General features: G+C 42.9%; 1 protein-coding gene and 1 non-coding gene across 3 annotated transcripts in view; one reads left to right on the forward strand and one right to left on the reverse strand.

The window, feature by feature from the left end:
* The window catches only part of LOC126213135 (exosome component 10), a 234,195-nt gene that overhangs the window by 122,115 nt on the left and 93,470 nt on the right, over positions 1–18,610 (forward strand). For both annotated transcript variants that reach the window (XM_049940753.1, XM_049940752.1), the window contains exons 11-13: positions 878–1,040; positions 13,140–13,370; positions 15,818–15,991. In XM_049940753.1, the coding sequence (XP_049796710.1) occupies positions 878–1,040; positions 13,140–13,370; positions 15,818–15,991 (568 nt within the window). The remainder of the gene's footprint in view (positions 1–877; positions 1,041–13,139; positions 13,371–15,817; positions 15,992–18,610) is intronic.
* On the reverse strand, positions 7,522–7,596 carry Trnat-ugu (transfer RNA threonine (anticodon UGU)). The gene has a single exon. It is a non-coding gene; the product is annotated as a tRNA-Thr (tRNA).

Here is an 18,610-nt window from a genome sequence, read left to right on the forward strand (position 1 = left end):
ACATGGTGAAATTTCATAAAGGTAGTGCTCATTGGGTGCCTAAGTACCTGAAGGACAACCTTAGGGGCCAGCTCGGATCACTTAACATATTACACCACAGAAGGGCATAACTTTCTGAAAGGAATCAGCACTGGTAGCGAGTCGTGCACATACCACTACGTGCCCAAAATCGAGCAGGCAACTGTGGAGTGGAAACCTGTTTGTTCCCTAGTACAAAAAAATATTGAAAGTGAGTCAGTCCGCTAGGAAAAATGCCTGTGACAGTGTTCCGTGATATGCACAGTGTGGACTCTGCTAAACGTGGGACCACTGTGAATGCTGGACCCTATATTACAACTTTGGTTAAGTTATGTTGTGCCCGTTGTGACAAACTCCACAACATTAATGCTGCCTGGGGACTGGGTGTTTGTGTTGTCCTCATCATTTCATCATCATCATTCGTGACATTGGCTAAATTGGACTGGGTAAAAAATTGGGTCTTCGTAGGGGCACTGATGACTGCTCAGTTGAGCACTGCACAAACCAATCATCGTGGCTATATTCCGACCAAATGAACTTCTCCGGACAGTGCATACTGAAAATACCATCGTGATGGGAGAAATGTGTTGAAAATGTTGATGACTGTATGGAAAAGTAGGTAAAAGGTGTAAATTGATTTGTTTTTTTTTTTTTTTTTTGTTACCTATTAAACTTTTTGGCAGCAAAATTAGCATGCATTACTTTCCGATCTTCCCTCATCTACTGTAAGTGATTATGTTAGGTGCACAACAAGCGTACATTGTTTTGCGCGGTCATCGGTAGACAGTTCCTCATCACTGCTGACTGTACTCTGAGCCCCTGCTATTGTAGTGCCAGTGTGACGTGTGTGTGTCAACAGGTACGTGCTGCCGAACCACATGCTGCTGCAGATCTCGGAGGTGCTGCCACGCGAGATGCAGGGCATCCTCGCCTGCTGCAACCCCATCCCACCGCTGGTCCGCCAGCATCTTAATGCCCTCCACCAGATTGTCCTCAAAGCACGAGACCAGCCCCTCGTCCGGGTGAGTTTCTTGACTGGAGTGTGAAATTTTAATTGTCTTTATTTTTGGCACCTTATAGATGCCAGTTTTTTTTTCCATGTATGACCATCTTCCACAGCAGTTGCTATAATAGATTCTTATCGGTTTTCCATCTTAACCCTTTGCGGCCCATTGGCTACAATTGTGTACATTAAATTTTACTATTTCTTAGTTGGAACAGAAATGTTTTTCGCCAGACCTCATGTACATGTTTATTAATGTTCACCGTATTTACTCGAATCTAAGCCGCACTCGAATCTAAGCCGCACCTGAAAAATGAGACTCTAAATAAAGAGAAAAAAAATTTCCTGAATCTAAGCCGCACCTGAAATTTGAGACCCGAAATTCGAGGGGAGAGAAAAGTTTTAGGCCACACCTCCAAATCGAAACAAAGTTGGTCCATTGAAATATGAGACACAATTTAGGTCGAATGAATGACGATACAGCTACAGTAGTTTAGTTCGAGTCATAAGCTTAGCAGTTAAGCTTTACCAGGTAGCCATTGCTATGCGTCCTCCGCTCCGTCCGTATTTTTACGGGTACCCTTCCTTTTTCATGTGCTTCGTCTGGTTTGAATTGATTGCTTATTTTTCTTTGATCTGATAAGTTCCGTTCTCTTTGTTATAGGTGTTTACGTCACTCTAAGCTGAAAATGCATGATTGTACTGTGTCATGCATTGTTTGTCGCATTCTGATAATGTGTGTTTACGACCTGTCGCCGCTCGTGGCACGGCTTGCTTCTGTGCGCGCTACCGCTGCTTACAATAAAAAAAAAGAAAAGAGAGGAATTGTCTCATTAGCGAAACAATGGCAAGAGCCTGCTATTTGTTGTTACTTACACTGCTGCTTTCTTGGATAATGATCAACAAGAACCGAATAATATACTGCGTATGATTGAAGATGTTCTGAATGAGAGTTTAGCTAAAGTTTTGCTCCGTTTGAAAATCTTTGCAGACGCCTCTTTTGTACATTACATTCTGTAAAGAAATTAGAGTCATCTTAGATTTAAAAATCTAGTCAATTGCCGTGCTTCATTTCTGACTGTATCACTATTAGGCATAAGAATAATACGAATATAAACGTGACATGATATGTATATTCTTCTGCGTTTGCTTTTGTCTCACACTAGTTTCGTAGCTTATTAGGCTGACAGGATTTAAATGAGATAGCAGCAAACACGAAAGAATAAATGGCAAAATGTTTATATTCGTATTATTCTTCTGATGAAGAGAATACTGCATGTGATTCACAATTCATAAAAGTTCGTATTAGCAACCATCTCTTCTCACAGGTAGGAAAAAATTCAGAACGTAGAGTTGGACCATTGAAATGCTGCTACATTCGAAGATGAACAATATGTAATTTGTGTTTACTTCGTTGGATAATGTATGAAAATGCAGTGATCAAAACTTGGGGAGGAGAAAAAAGCTCTTCTTCCACCTTTTTTTAAAATTTATTTACTGACGCAGAGGTTTTGGCACCAGTATTTATCTTTGTGCCTGCAAAGCATGCCTGTGTAGTGCTACATTATTCGATGGCAGAAGTTAGTTGTGGCGGCACCTACCAACATTCATCAGAATTTCTGCTTACTTTGCACTCGATTCTAAGCCGCAGGTGGTTTTTTGGATTACAAAAACCGGAAAAAAAAGTGTGTCTTAGATTCGAGTAAATACGGCAGTCTCTGTATAATGTACATCTGCTGCCAGCTGTTGGGTTCACTATAAAAATATCAACAAGTCAGTGTAGCTGTGCGCAGTAGCTTTTGACCACCAGAATACACAGAAATGGTTGGCTAGTTATATTCCACTGTATAATTCAGTATTATTATTGTTATATTGCATGGTAGTTATAGAATGATCAGTTTATTTATAAGAACAGTGAATATTTCAAAATTAGTTATTTTAGTCCATAAAAAGAAGCATAGTGTACGAAGTATATTTTGAAAATGGGTACATATTTTGGTATACATTTTGGATCTAAAATCATTAAAGGGCCACCTATGAGCATTACAGCATAAAGAAAAATTTTCCTTCCTCCAGAAAGTGTTAAGCTTACTGCAAATAGGGAGTATGCTTCACCAGATACGTCTCACTTTTGTGTATAAAGCAGTTTCTGTGGTCATTCTGGAAATATCACACACACAATTGGTACCAAATTTTAAAGAGAGATGGGAAGGGCGGACAAAAATATAGAAACACTACGGTGTAAGAAAACTGTTGGCATTCATAACAGATTCCCGTCATCTCAGTAGATAAATAAAAGTCCCGTATTGCTTTTAAGGAAATCTTATACCATTCTTCTTGCAAATTGGTAGCAAATCCAGGTAATGATGATGGAGATTGACAACAATCAAGCACCCCTGTCTGTGAAATAGACAGCAAACTGCCATCAACTCTTCGAATGAAGCACTAGTGTGATGATTGAATTCAGTACATCCAGTGATTTATGGCTATATATGAAATGTACGTCTGGAGTACAGCATTGTATGGTAGTGAAACATGGACAGTGGGAAAACCAGAATAGAAGAGAATCGAAGCATTTGAGATGTGGTGCTACAGACGAATGTTGAAACTTAGGTGGACTGATAAGGTAAGGAATGAGGAGGTTCTGTGCAGAATCGGAGAGGAAAGGAATATGTGGAAAACACTGATAAGGAGAAGGGACAGGACGATAGGACAACTGTTAAGACATGAGGAAATGGCTTCCATGGTGCTAGAGGGAACTGTAGAGGGCAACAACTGTAGAGGAAGACAGAGATTGGAATACATCCAGCAAATGATTGAGGACGTAGGTTGCAAGTGCTACTATGAGATGAAGAGGTTAGCACAAGAGAGCAATTCGTGGTGGGCCACATCAAACCAATCAGAAGACTGATGGGAAAAAAAAGACATTTTTGTTTATTTGGAGAGATGCATATGGAACGTGAAGATAGCATAATGAAATGCTGAAACTGGTAGCCTTCAAAATAAAATAAAATTGGCACTGACAATTATTTCACCAGCTGATGTCCCCTGTCCGTAATGCACCAACAGAGACAACTGATCGTCGTGTCCACACAACCACTCCTGGACGACAGCGGTCCTGTCATGTTGGAACACAACACCACCATTGGGGAACAAACATTGTGCCATGGAATGGACCTCATCAGCCAAAATGGTCACACGATACTTGGCAGTTATGCGACCTTTTGCAGAGTAACCGCGGGACCCACGGAATACCACGATATGTCTGCCCGAATCATCACCAAACGCCCTGCTATGTTTCACTCTTTGCAGCAGGCAGTCTGCATCGTAGGCGTGGGGCAGTGTACGCCAGTTGTAAACGCGCCAGACATTGGAAGCAGTGTGGAACAAGACTGATCCACCCAAACGACTTTCATCCATTGCTCCGCAGTTCAGGTATTATGGCTTCAGCACCACATTTTCTGAGAAAGAGGTTTCTTCATGTCGTTTTGTTGCTGTCAGAGTTTGCAAATGCGACATTCAGTTCTGCAGTAACTTTGCTATCTGTTGTCCTCATAATTTTTGTAACAATCCTCTTCAGTGACATTCTGTCACGGTCACTCGACGTGCACACTCTCTTGTCTACTTCGTAACTTAGATTTGATGTTTCTATGCTTTTCCTAAGTGCACTATAAACCCTTGGTACGGTGCCTCTTGGAACATCAGACACGTAAGCTACCTTGATTACGGAGGCACCCATTGTACAAGCACTGACAATTTGCCCACATTTGAATTCACTTAGCACACACATGTTGTTGTTGTTGTGGTCTTCAGTCCTGAGACTGGTTTGATGCAGCTCTCCATGCTACTCTATCCTGTGCAAGCTTCTTCATCTCCCAGTACCTACTGCAACCTACATCCTTCTGAATCTGCTTAGTGTATTCATCTCTTGGTCTCCCTGTACGATTTTTACGATTTTTACTCTCCACGCTGCCCTCCAATGATGGCAATTTGTGATCCCTTGATGCCTCAGAACATGCCCTACCAACCGGTCCCTTATTCTAGTCAAGTTGTGCCACAAACACACAGCTGGTGTTGACAGATGTGAAAATTACCGAACTATCAGTTTAATAAGTCACAGCTGCAAAATACTAACGCGAATTCTTTACAGACGAATGGAAAAACTGGTAGAAGCAGACCTCGGGGAAGATCAGTTTGGATTCCGTAGAAAGGTTGGAACATGTGAGGCAATACTAACCTTACGACTTATCTTAGAAGAAAGATTAAGAAAAGGCAAACCTACGTTTCTAGCATTTGTAGACTTAGAGAAAGCTTTTGACAATGTTAACTGGAATACTCTCTTTCAAATTCTGAAGGTGGCAGGGGTAAAATACAGGGAGCGAAAGGCTATTTACAATTTGTACAGAAACCAGATGGCAGTTATAAGAGTCGAGGGGCATGAAAGGGAAGCAGTGGTTGGGAAAGGAGTGAGACAGGGTTGTAGCCTCTCCCCGATGTTATTCAATCTGTATATTGAGCAAGCAGTAAAGGAAACAAAAGAAAAATTCGGAGTAGGTATTAAAATTCATGGAGAAGAAGTAAAAACCTTGAGGTTCGCCGATGACATTGTAATTCTGTCAGAGACAGCAAAGGACTTGGAAGAGCAGTTGAACGGAATGGACAGTGTCTTGAAAGGAGGATATAAGATGAACATCAACAAAAGCAAAACGAGGATAATGGAATGTAGTCAAATTAAATCGGGGGATGCTGAGGGGATTAGATTAGGAAATGAGACACTTAAAGTAGTAAAGGAGTTTTGCTATTTAGGGAGTAAAATAACTGATGATGGTCGAAGTAGAGAGTATATAAAATGTAGACTGGCAATGGCAAGGAAATCGTTTCTGAAGAAGAGAAATTTGTTAATGTCGAGTATAGATTTAAGTGTCAGGCAGTCGTTTCTGAAAGTATTTGTATGGAGTGTAGCCATGTATGGAAGTGAAACATGGACGATAACTAGTTTGGACAAGAAGAGAATAGAAGCTTTCGAAATGTGGTGCTACAGAAGAATGCTGAAGATAAGGTGGGTAGATCATGTAACTAATGAGGAGGTATTGAATAGGATTGGGGAGAAGAGAAGTTTGTGGCACAACTTGACTAGAAGAAGGGATCGGTTGGTAGGACATTTTTTGAGGCATCAAGGGATCACAAATTTAGCATTGGAGGGCAGCGTGGAGGGTAAAAATCGTAGAGGGAGACCAAGAGATGAATACACTAAGCAGATTCAGAAGGATGTAGGTTGCAGTAGGTACTGGGAGATGAAGAAGCTTGCACAGGATAGAGTAGCATGGAGAGCTGCATCAAACCAGTCTGTGTACTGTGAAGATCACAACAACAACAACAGTAAATCAGTCAAGAAGTCTAGGAGTGTGTTTCTGCTTTCTTTGGGATTGGTATTATTATATTCTTCTTGAAGTCTGAGGGTATTTCGCCTGTTTCATACATCTTGCTCACCAGATGGTAGAGTTTTGTCACGACTGGCTCTCCCAAGGCTGTCAGTAGTTCTAATGGAATGTTGTCTACTCCCGGGGCCTTGTTTCGACTCAGGTCTTTCAGTGCTCTGTCAAACTCTTCACGCAGTATCGTATCTCCCATTTCATCTTCATCTACATCCTCTTCCATTTCCATAATATTGTCCTCAAGTACATCACACTTGTATAGACCCTCTTTATACTCCTTCCACCTTTCTGCCTTCCCTTCTTTGCTTAGAACTGGGTTTCCACCTGAGCTCTTGATGTTCATACAAGTGGTTCTCTTTTCTCCAAAGGTCTCTTTAATTTTCCTGTAGGCAGTATCTATCTTACCCCTAGTGAGACATAACGTACTCACAACTATGTACAACACAGTTCTCACGATGACTGACACTTGCAACATATTGGAGACATTGTGCAAGTGTCGTTCGTGGTCAAATACGACAGTGCAACATGCAGGCTTAGCTGGCATCTGAGTTTATGTTCAAGCACACATTTCTCACAGCATAGCCATATATTTTTGTACATTATGTATCTATATTTGCAGAATAAGCACAGGAGGTGCGCTCTGTAAATCAAACAACAATGCATACGGTGAAGAATACAGTTTTATTTTCAGTAAGCTTAAGACGGAAAAATTGTCAATGTTAATCCTTCTGATTGTTTGCCATCCTGTACTCAGTCAGTCTGCATCCTGACTGTTTAATGCCACCTGCTCCCTAAGCAGTGTTCTTCGGTTGTAAATGAGTGCACTTTCTTGAAGGTACCTTTTTAAATTGTGTACTTGGTCCAAACAGTTGTGCTTAGATCGCCACCTTCAAGGAATTTACACTTTCCTCCATAGTGCACTGGGCTGACGTCGGTCCCACTCTGAGCTGATCGGTCCGACTTTGATATGCACGTATAACAGAAAAATCTGAAATGATAATTAAATAGACACCCTAGCTGCAAACAGGCGTTGATATACTTCACTGGGGACATGTTAAAAATGTGTGCCCCGACCGGGACTCGAACCCGGGATCTCCTGCTTACATGGCAGACGCTCTATCCATCTGAGCCACCGAGGGCACAGAGGATAGTGCGTCTGCAGGGACTTATCCCTTGCACGCTCCCCGTGAAATTCACATTCCCAACATGTCCACACCACTACATTCGTAGTGCGCCTAATAGATGTTTGCCCATCATACTCATTACTCGTGGCAGATTAGCCTACCAAGTCCCGTACGAGTTCGGGCATAACGTGTGCGTTCACACAAGAAGGTCAATGGTCGGGAAGCCATATTTTAACTATATATGACGGTAGTATCTGTTCCCGAAAGAACAGTTACCGTGCAGCTAGGGTGTCCATTTAATTATCATTTCATTTCTAGCGAAGCTGCATGGTCATCCTCGGTATGTGTTCTTTCGGGAACATATACTACCGTCATATATAGAAAAATCTGACATCGAGCCAGAGGGTCGAAAATGTGAGAGCGTTGTGTAACACGACAAGAAACAGTATTTGTACTAGCTTTTGAGCTCTTGCCTTTTTCCTGATGAAGATACACACATGACCATCCAGACATCCAAACATACACTCCCACAATAGTAGTCAGAGGGTTGCCGCTATTGCAGGTGTTCTCTCTCTCTCTCTCTCTCTCTCTCTCTCTGTCTGTGCGTGCGTGCGTGCGTGCGTGTGTGTGTGTGTGTGTGTGTGTGTGTGTGCTTTGAGTAGGAGAAGAACAAGAGCTCAATAGCTAGTGTAAATATTGTTCTCTGTTGCATGTTTTTATGTGGTACAGTCCCTTGTGCATGAGTGGTTGCCTTTCCCATTATTACTTACCTGATTTTTTCCATCCCGGAATTTCCATTATTGTTGTGAAATTAAAACTTTGCTAGCTTTCAGATAGTTTTCTCTGAATGGTCTCCTTTTCTACTAAACTATTTACATTCTGTGTGTACTTTCCTTACCATATTAGCAAAATTACATGTGTTAATAATGTGTACATGGGTTTTGCCTAGCACAGCAGCTGTTAGAATTGTATCAGACCAGTATAGCCTCTGTATACTGCTAAACAGTTTTGGTAGAATGCAGTTAACAAGATGATCTAACCTGCACTAAACTGTAGGACTCCATAAATCTGTTACAACATATGAATTACCAAGTATAGGATATTTTTCTTTTATTTTTTCTTCGTCTCCTCTTTTAAATAACAACTCTCTCTCCATTCTGTACATTATTCTCGTACACACTTTTGGAGAAAAATAAACCTGGACAGGAATTTTTTAGAGCAAAAGGTATAAATCCTCGCTTGTTCTGAAGAAAAGCTAGTGTGTTACCATGTTCTAGTTGTTTTTGTATATGCATGGCTACTGCTCAATCATGTGGTAGGTGGTGTGTGACTATGATTGTACATCACATTGCTTCTGTTTGTGTTATGTTTAATTACTATGTTTGCCTTTTGTTAATGGTAGCATTTAGCTCAGACACTTTGAAGGAGAATGCTTCAGACATGGCCAAACTATATGACTCGTATTTGGCAGGTCGCTTGTGTACAACCTAAAATTAAAGACACTTAAGATATTTTGGTTCAAACACGCCGTCCCTTCCCCCCACCGCTTTTGAGAAAACTGTCCCCTGAGGTCCTGACGTGACATGCAGTCGATTACGAATTGTCTGTTCCAACAGATAACAGGAAACTAAGCACTTCTCATCATGCAAGGCGTTCTTAAATGCATTATTTGCTAGAAATTGTGGAAAGAACTTTTTGCTGCTTATGTACCCATAAGGTAAGTGCTGTTCAATGAAAGCAACCCTGGTGTAGCAACCATCTCTCTTTCTCTTTTCTTCAATCCCCCTCACCTAAAAAATATGGAATATGAGGGTTAAAAATGGAAATAAATCAAAACTGAATAATAAGCTATGCAGATAAATTTCTCAAACAACTTGGATGAATAGATAATTAAAGTTTTGTTCCTTGTTGCATGAAAACAATTCTGAGAGGAGTGCTGTGAAGATGAGCATTTGACGCATGTTATGCATAGGGTAGAGGAATGAACTCTTGCCCCAGTTGTAATACATGTTAAATAACACATTCATAAGTGATGCTGTGTTCCATTAAGACACCTGTAAACCTAAAGTTTTCTTACGCTTATTACAGACTAATGTTTAATTTGCTCCTCAGGGCATAGAAGAGGTCAGTCATTTAACCGACTCACTAGGGAATATTTATGTCACTTGCTCCAAATTTAGTAAACTGACAAAATGAGGTTAGTATGATGTTGGTTCCTTGGTGTAGACAAACGAATGCTGTCATGTATGACAGAATGTTTACAGATGACAAGGGTCAAGCGACTCGCACGGTAGAGGTAATACGAATGAGATAAAAACTTTATTTCGAGGCTTCAAAATTTTGATCTGATTCTGGAGCCCCAATGTGAATTGCACACGTGTGTATGCAATAACAATTGCCAGCATAATTCCTGATAAATTTTCAACACCGATTTTTCAGGAAATGTTATCAGGTACGTAGGATGCATCAAAATTAATTCCCAAAAAAGAAATATTTGGAAATAAAAACAGCTGAATGTGTGGAAGGAACAATGTAACCTTGTGAAGATTGAGTTTGTTACATGTTCTCGGTGCTGTGAGTGTATTTGCTTCAAATATTTATATGACAAATACCATACGTGTAGGTGTTGTAAACAAATGGAAGGCATGTAACAGAGTCGAGTGAAAGAGCCGTTGTAAAGCGTCCAGGTACTTGACTATTCAAAATAGTGTTAGAAAGTTATTTACCTACCTTGTTGTTATGCTTTATTGATTTACTTATCATATCCCTACCAATTTTGAAACTGGGAAAAAATGAAGAATGCACTTGAGAATCGAAAACGAGTCCTCTGCTCCCCAACCTGATGCCTCGGTCACTGCACCAGTGGCACTTCTTTTGCATAGTGTGTACCTTGCAGGTGCACGAGCATCAACCAAAAAAGTTTTCCCTCAATTTCTAGTAAAATAGGCACTTGTAGACCCCATATATGATGATAAAAAATGCCCAGTTTTCAGTTTGATGCCAATCCCGTCAATTCTGCATCAATTGTGCCTCATGAATTTTAGCAGTGGTTGAGTGTTGAGCTTAAATATCTTAGTGTCTTTGTGTCTTTCATTTTAGGTTGTACTTCCCCCTCCCCCCACTTCCCCCTCCGTACACATTACCCCCCCACTTTCCCCTTCCCCCCACTTTCCCCCCCCACTTTCCCCTTCCCCCCACTTCCCCCTCATACTTTCCCCTCCCCCCCACTTACCATTCCCCCCACTTACCACTCCGTCCCCACTTACCCCTCCAGCCCACTTACCCCTCCCCCCGCTTACCGTACTTACTCAAATCTAAGCCGTATTTGTTTTCTGGTTTTTGTAATCCAAAAAAACCGACTATGGCTTAGAATCGAGTGCAAAGTAAGCGGAAGTTCTGAAAAATGTTGATAGGTGCCGCCACAACTAACTGCTGCCGTCGAATATTATGTAGCACTACACAGGCATGCTTTGCAGGTAAAAAAAAAAAAAAAAAAAAAAAAAAAAAAAAAAAAAAAAAAAAAAAAAAAAAAATTACTGGCGCCAAAACCTCTGCGTCAATAAATAAATTAAACGAAAAGCTGGAAGAATGTAAACATTATGCCATGTATTCTTTCGTGTTTGCTGCTATCTCATTTAAATACTGTCTGCCTAATAAACTACGAAACTATAGAGTCAGACAACAGCAAACGTGGAAGAATATACATATGTCATGTTTATATTCGTATTATTCTTATGCTGAATAGTGATACAGTCAGAAATGAGGCACGGCAACCGACTAGATTTTAAAATCTAAGATGACTCTAATTTCTGTGCAGAATGTAATGTACTAAAAAGGCGTCTGCAAAGATTTTCAAACGGAGAAAAATTTTCGCTAAACTCTCGTTCAGAACATCTTCTATCATATGCAGCGTATTATTTGGTTCTTGTTGATCATTATCAAAGAAAGCAGCAGTTTAAGTAACAACAAATAGCAGTCTGTTGCCATTGTTTTGCTAATGAGACAGTTCCTCTCTTTTTTTATTGTAAGCGGCGGTAGTGCGCACAAAAGTAAGCCGTGCTACGAGTGGCGACAGGTCTTAAACACTCATTATCAAAATGCGACAAACAATGCATGACACAGTAAAATAATACATTTTCAGCTTAGAGTACGTAAACACCTACAACAAAGAAAACGCCACTTATCAGATCATAGCAAAATAAGCAATTGATTCAAACCAGACGAAGCACGCGAAAAAGGAAGGGTACCAGTATAAATACGGATGGAGCGCCTGGCACATAGCAATGGCTACTTGGTAAAGGGCTTAACTGTTAAGCTAACGACTCGAACCAAATTACAGTAGCTGTATCTTCATCCATTCAACCTCAATTGTGTTTCACGTTACAATGGACCAACTTTGTTTCGATTTGGAGGGACGGTCTAAAACTTTTCTCTCACACTGAATTTCGAGACTCAAGTTTCGGGAGCAGGTTACATTCGGGAAATTTTTTTTTTCTGTGATTTCGAGTCTCATTTTTCAGGTGCAGCTTAGATTTGAGTAAATACGGTATCCCTCACCCCCCGCTTACCCCTCACCCCCCACTTACCCCTCACCCTCCCACTTACCCCTCACCCTCCCACTTACCCCTCACCCTCCCACTTATCCCTCACCCTCCCACTTACCCCTCACCCCTCACCCTCCTGCTCACCCCTCACCCCTCTTACCCCTCACCCCCCTCCCCCACCCCGCTTACCCCTCACCCCCCGGCTTATCCCTCGCCCCTCCCCCCCTGCTTACCCCTCGCCCCTCCCCCCCTGCTTACCCCTTGCCCCTCCCCCCTGCTTACCTCTCGCCCCTCCCCCCTGCTTACCCCTTGCCCCTCCCCCTGCTTACCCCTTGCCCCTCCCCTTGCTTACCCCTCACCCCCACACTCATCCCTCACCCCCACACTTACCCTCCTGCTTACCCCTCACCCCCCGCTTACCCCTCACCCCCCGCTTACCCCTCACCCCCCCTTACCACTCACCACCGCTTACCCCCCCCCCTTACCACTCACCACCGCTTACCCCCCCCCCACCGCTTACCTCTCCCCCCACATACCCCTCACCCCGCGCTTACCCCTCACCCCCCGCCCCCTTACCACTCACCCCTCACCCCCCGCCCCCTTACCACTCACCCCCGCTTACCTCTCCCCCCACGTACCCCCCCCCCCCCCCCCCCCCCCCCACTTCGCCCTCACCCCTGCTCTTCTCCTACCCAGTCCTCTATATTATTAATTGTCATATTTCAACCTAGCTTAGAACTCAGGCTACACTACAGGTCAGTCTGTCACCACATCAAAATTGATCGACTTCAGCTCAACAGCTCATCTTATTCATATCCCCTTATGTCCTCCCACTCATTTCTCCCTCACCTCCACCACCACCTGTACCCCTGCCTACACCTACCACCTCTACCCTACCTACCCCCATCACTGAGTACTAGCTGCAGTCGCCCGGCTCCCAGTCACTGTCTGTTGTGCTTTGCTCTGCGCTGCTGGATTCTATTCTATTTTCTTCTGTCACGGCCCGTTTGCTCAGCCGGTGCTGGAGGAAGAGCGACTGGCACGGCCCGCCGCCCAGACGCAGTTCCTCAAGGCGAACCTGGAGGGCCCGCTGCTGTGCCCGCACGACCTGAGCCACGCGCCCGACTTCCGCGACGACCTGCCCTGCCTACTGGGAGCGGAGGCCGAGGGGCCGCAGCAGGACCAGCCTCTCTCGGCCGCCGCACCCGCCGTCACCGTGTTTGACGATGCTGACGCGTGGGCCGACGTGAGTTTACTTTTTTGTGTCGTCTGTGAGCTGCCGGAAGCTGTGTCACAGAATATTTGATATTTTTCCAAATTGTAGCAGAGGTGGTACAGCAACCAGTAATATTCCATGAAACAGATAATCTCAGTTGCAGGGTTGTAATTATTATTTATTTACCCATGATGCATTTTGCCTGATTTGGGCATTTTCAGATTGGCTGATATTAGATGGTGTTAGGCACGTGTGATACCGAGCAATGATGTATGTAGTCCAAACACGAGCAAGTGCACCTCTAACATGTTTACATTGTGACTGATGTATGTAGGCCTGATTCTGTTTGCATTCGTCGGACTACATCACGTGCCTCAACAATGATGCTGTACACTGTTTCTAAATATTTGACTAGGGCTGTTTTCTGCTTGGACTTTTGCATGCTTACAAGGAAACCTCCCCATTGCACCCCTCCTCAGATTTAGTTATAAGTTGGCACAGTGGATAGGCCTCGAAAAACTGAACACAGATCAATCAAGAAAACAGGAAGAAGTTGTGTGGAACTATGAAAAAAATAAGCAGCTTCGTTTGACTTTCCCTTTCTGTCAAAATAATAAAAAAATAAAAATCTCCCACCAAATCAAAGTGCCGATACGTTATTTTGAATTAAGACTGATATCTCATCACGGCACTCTACAGAAGTTAAAGGGAAGATAAATAATTCAGTTTCCTATTCAACATCTATAGTTACCATTATTGATAAATATGAGAAGTCCAGAGTTTGCAGTTACATAACCTGGCATTAATTACTAATTCTTTTGGTTACCATATTTTATTCATGGCTGTAATATTTGGAAAAACATGAAATCATCAATTTCAAATATATGTGACACTTTACCATTCCAACAAATTAATTTTTCAAAACCAGTGAAGCACAGTTAAAATAAATTTGCAACAGATGACTGAACTTTACTCTGAAACAATAATTTCTTTGGTATCAGTGCACTCTGCATACCTTCAAGAAGTGGGAAAGGGGGGGGGGGGGTAGTACAGTGTTTAGCACACTGGACTCGCAATTGGGATGACGAGGGTTCAAACCCGCATCCGACCATCCTGATTTAGGTTTTCCATAATTTCCCTAAGTCACTTAAGGCAAATGCAGGGATGGTTCTGTGGAAAGGGCACAGACACCTTCCTTCTCCATACTTCCCTAATTTGAGCTTGTGCTCCATCTCTAATGACCTCATTTTGAACAGGATCATCATCATCTTGGACAGTTTCCAGCCACTGGCTGGGTCTGTCGGGAACACAAGCCTCTCCATCGTGTTCTATCTTTCCACCATTCCCCCTCTTCCACCTTCGTCCAGTTCTCTCCTCTTCTCGTCACACATTCCTTCACTCCCTTCACCCATCTATCTCTTGATCTTCCTCTGGGCCTCTTCCCCTCCAGTTGCAGATCAAACATCCTCTTTGGAATTCTTTTGAACAGGATGTTAAACACTTATCTCCTCCTCCTCCGCATACCTCTGAGTCGTGATAACAGAGTGAGTGGCAGACAGAAACTGACTGCAGGCAGGACACACTGAGACCTAGCTGTCTACACTGCCTATTGTTTTACAAATTTCTAATCATTTTGTTTTAAAAGTCAGTCACAATTAGCACTATCACATAGGAGTAATTTTTGGAAGTTTTCTTACAGTCATTGAGTATTTCTATCCAGAAACAACAATAATATTGTATTAATGACTTTCATTTTCTTTGGATACAGATGTGTAGTTTTTTCATCAGTTTTGTAGTACATTTATTTTAGAGAGACTTCTATTTACAGGATGGTTCCTTTCAAAGGGCACGGCCGACTTCCTTCCCCATCCTTCTCTAACCCGATGAGACCGATGACCTCGCTGTCTGGTCTCCTTCCCCAAAACAACCAACCAACCAACTTCTATTTACATTGCACTGTAACATTCGTCCACATTTGTGTATTACTTACTAAATAAATTTTCTCTGAGAATAATTCCCTCTTTCCTAATATGTAATTTAGCATTTATTAAATTATATAATAATCAGTGAATATACAATGCTAATACATTACTATTTTAACTGCATATTTTTTGAAGTTTGAGTAAGCGTATAATCTCGCAGTTACTCCCCAGTATGTCACACTTCTACCAGTCGGCACACTAAAATACGACACTACGCCTCTGCTCCTGAAAAGTCAGTTATAGGTGCTTTGATAAAGCTCCCACAGTGGCCACATGTCACAGTTGTGCCTCTTCTTCAACTAAACCTACACCCTGTGAACCACTATGAACTGCATGGCAGAGAGTGCACCACACAGTACAATTTCTCATTCTGCAGAGCACGGGAAAAATAATTTTTTAAAATGTCTGTGTGCACACTGTAATTAATATAACCTGTCTGCCGATTTGCCGAGTGCCGGACTGACTGCGGCCGATCGTCTTCTGTCCTCGCGGTAGGAAGCGGAGGAGGAACTGCCGGCGCGCGTAAAGCAGGTGCGCTTCGTCAGCCCGTACGCGCGCTACCTGCGCGTGCGGCCGTATACACAGGAGCTGGAGGCGGCGGCGGCGGCGGCGGCAGCTGCAACGACGGCAGAGGTGACGGTGCCGGAGACGACGGTGGCAGACGGGACGGTAAGGAGGCGGCGGCCGGGCACGTCGCTCGCCAGGCTGCTGCGGCTGTTGGCGTGAGGGCCGCCTACACCCACCCCGTCCACGCTGTCCCCGAATAAAGTGCCTGCTCTCTGCTCCACTCTTGTGTTTCACTTTTGTGCCGTTCTGGCATTTACAGGGTTATAGAAACAGGGTGCCGAATCGGTAGACCTTATTTACTCTTTGCTGCACACGATATTCACTGCACGAGATCTGTGCAGACTTTCTCAGTTGGTGCCATTTTATTTAGTGACACTGAAACTCTTTTCCGGATAAACCTGTCATCCACAGGAGATGAGAAATTGTGAAGTAATTACTCCGTGCACGAGCACGTGTCAGACTCGGCGTACTTCATAACGGCCAGTCACTGAAGAACCCAGCAATTCACAGAGTGTTCGACAGCATTAGAAGTGGACTAAAATCGAAACTGCATTTCACATAAAGCCACTTGTCTGTCAGTACACTCCAGAGCAAACTTACGGCAACGTATAATTCACAAAATGGAGAAACTTCAAAACAATGTACATTCCATTGCATTAACAAAAGTCCCTGTGGTTTGCATCCTTCCTCGTTGTGCAAAGTGCAGTCAGTTTCGAGCGACCTGTCTCGTGTCGTGCAGCCAGGTATGGTGGCTGTCTGTTTTTTGGACGCTCGTACTCCGCAGAGATGACACAAAACTGCCGGGCACTGAAACGGTAAGAATTCTGCCATCACAAAGGGATCCCCACCTCAGAGTAGGCGACAGTTCGGTCTTTCCTTGCTGCCACTTTTTCTCATGGGATGTACGGTTTCAGAAGATCTGGCACAGTATCAGTTCAGACACATTTTACATGTGCTGGACCCACACTTTTGACCTACTTTTGAGTGCCATTGCTCGGCTCGAATATCGTCCACCTCTTTCCAGGTGTCTGGTGGCTGTGATTCGGAGTGACTCGTTGCCTACTCAGAGATACTTGCTAAACTGCAGTCGACAGTGTCTCTTCACGCACGCTATTGTGGGGACATCTGACTCTGCAGATAACTTTGAACAAATAATAGCTTGTGTTGGAAGATCTACTTTTTGTAAGTGGCTGCCAGTGTTGCTTCTGGTGGTAAGAATGTAAACAGCACCTGTAGGCACAAAACATGCAGCTATGTTACTTTCAGAAATCAATTGTATTCGGGACAACATTTTTATTATGAGATAAAAGTTGCATATCAGACTGGAGCTCGAACCTGGGATGCTTGTCTTTTGTGTGCCTCAGGGATTGGCAGAATACTAGCCACTTGTTCCCGTGTATTTACTGTATATGAAAGTCATCTGTTGGGAGTATACCATTATGTGTCACATATGCCATTTCATAAAGGATAAATCGGTGTTGCCTTTGCACCATTTTTTCTATAACCCTGTATTTGAAGGACTGTGTGAAGATGGAAGTATGAAAGTCGGTGGTTTTTGTGGAAGCTTTGCAAAGAGTATGCTGTTGTGGAATGGTGAGCAAGATCAGAAATTAAGCAGGAAATTCATCGTTTACATCACAAGAAATAATGAGAACATTCTATGTGACACAGTTCACTCTTGTGCTATGGCACATTCTTATGCTGAGAAGTGTTTTGTGGCATGCGAAGTGGTTTTTGATTTTGAGAAAGTGAGTAAGGAAAAAATGAGTGCTTCACATACCGTGACTGAAATCTGTATTACTAAACACCAAAACTGGCTCGCAGGTGATGGTGCATGCTTGTAGTTGCAGGTTGTCAATCTGCCAGCTGCTAGAGGCAATGAAAATTTGATTTTCAGTAGTTCGCAGATTTGTTAACTGTGTTTAAAAATTTAAAATACTGTCACTAGCTGTTCATTAAGAGGTATAATCTTATAAAACTTTGAGACAATGAGACAAATATTACAGTTAGGACCTGTGTGTTTGTCACGAGGCAACATAACTAACGGTGCACAAATACACGGACTCCATTCATCCAGTGTTTGAGAATTCAAGCACTTGGTGACTTCCAACAAAATTTACAGATAATTTCAAACCACCTCGAACGTTTTTCTCGCTGACAATGTCTACAAGACAATGAAAGGAAAACGGTTCACCTCTCACAACACTTTTTCTGTTTGTGTAGTTGAGCTGCAGCATCAGGCATAAAAGTTTAATTTATTACTCCTTTGCTACTATGTTCACGAACCATTTTGCAGACAGTATTTACCCCCCACAGTGTCGGGGGCGAGGATTGCCCTGCGGCCCTTCCTTGCATGTCGTAAGAGGTGACAAATAGGACTATCTTCTTATTGGGTCAGGTTTTTTACCTTGGTCTTGTGACTGTTTTCCGACATTCAAATGTTTTTGCTCTTTTAATTTTTTATTTTTTTTTATTTTTTTGTAACATTTTGTGGCTTTTTAAATTATGGTCCCCATTTTACGTTTGCCCTCCACTTTCCAAATTTTATGAAAGTGAGGGCCGTTTGGGGAAGGACTCAATACTGTAGTGTGCTATCTCTCCTCCGTGTGCTGTTACATTTTGTGCCCAGCAGTCAAGTGGATCTACCTCTGCACCCAAAATCCAGTGTGGTAGCCAGGCAGTCATGGTCGGGTTGTCATGTACCCTCTCTGTGGTAGCACC

This window comes from Schistocerca nitens, chromosome 11 (genome assembly GCF_023898315.1).
Source record: "Schistocerca nitens isolate TAMUIC-IGC-003100 chromosome 11, iqSchNite1.1, whole genome shotgun sequence".
Taxonomy (NCBI): domain Eukaryota; kingdom Metazoa; phylum Arthropoda; class Insecta; order Orthoptera; family Acrididae; genus Schistocerca; species Schistocerca nitens.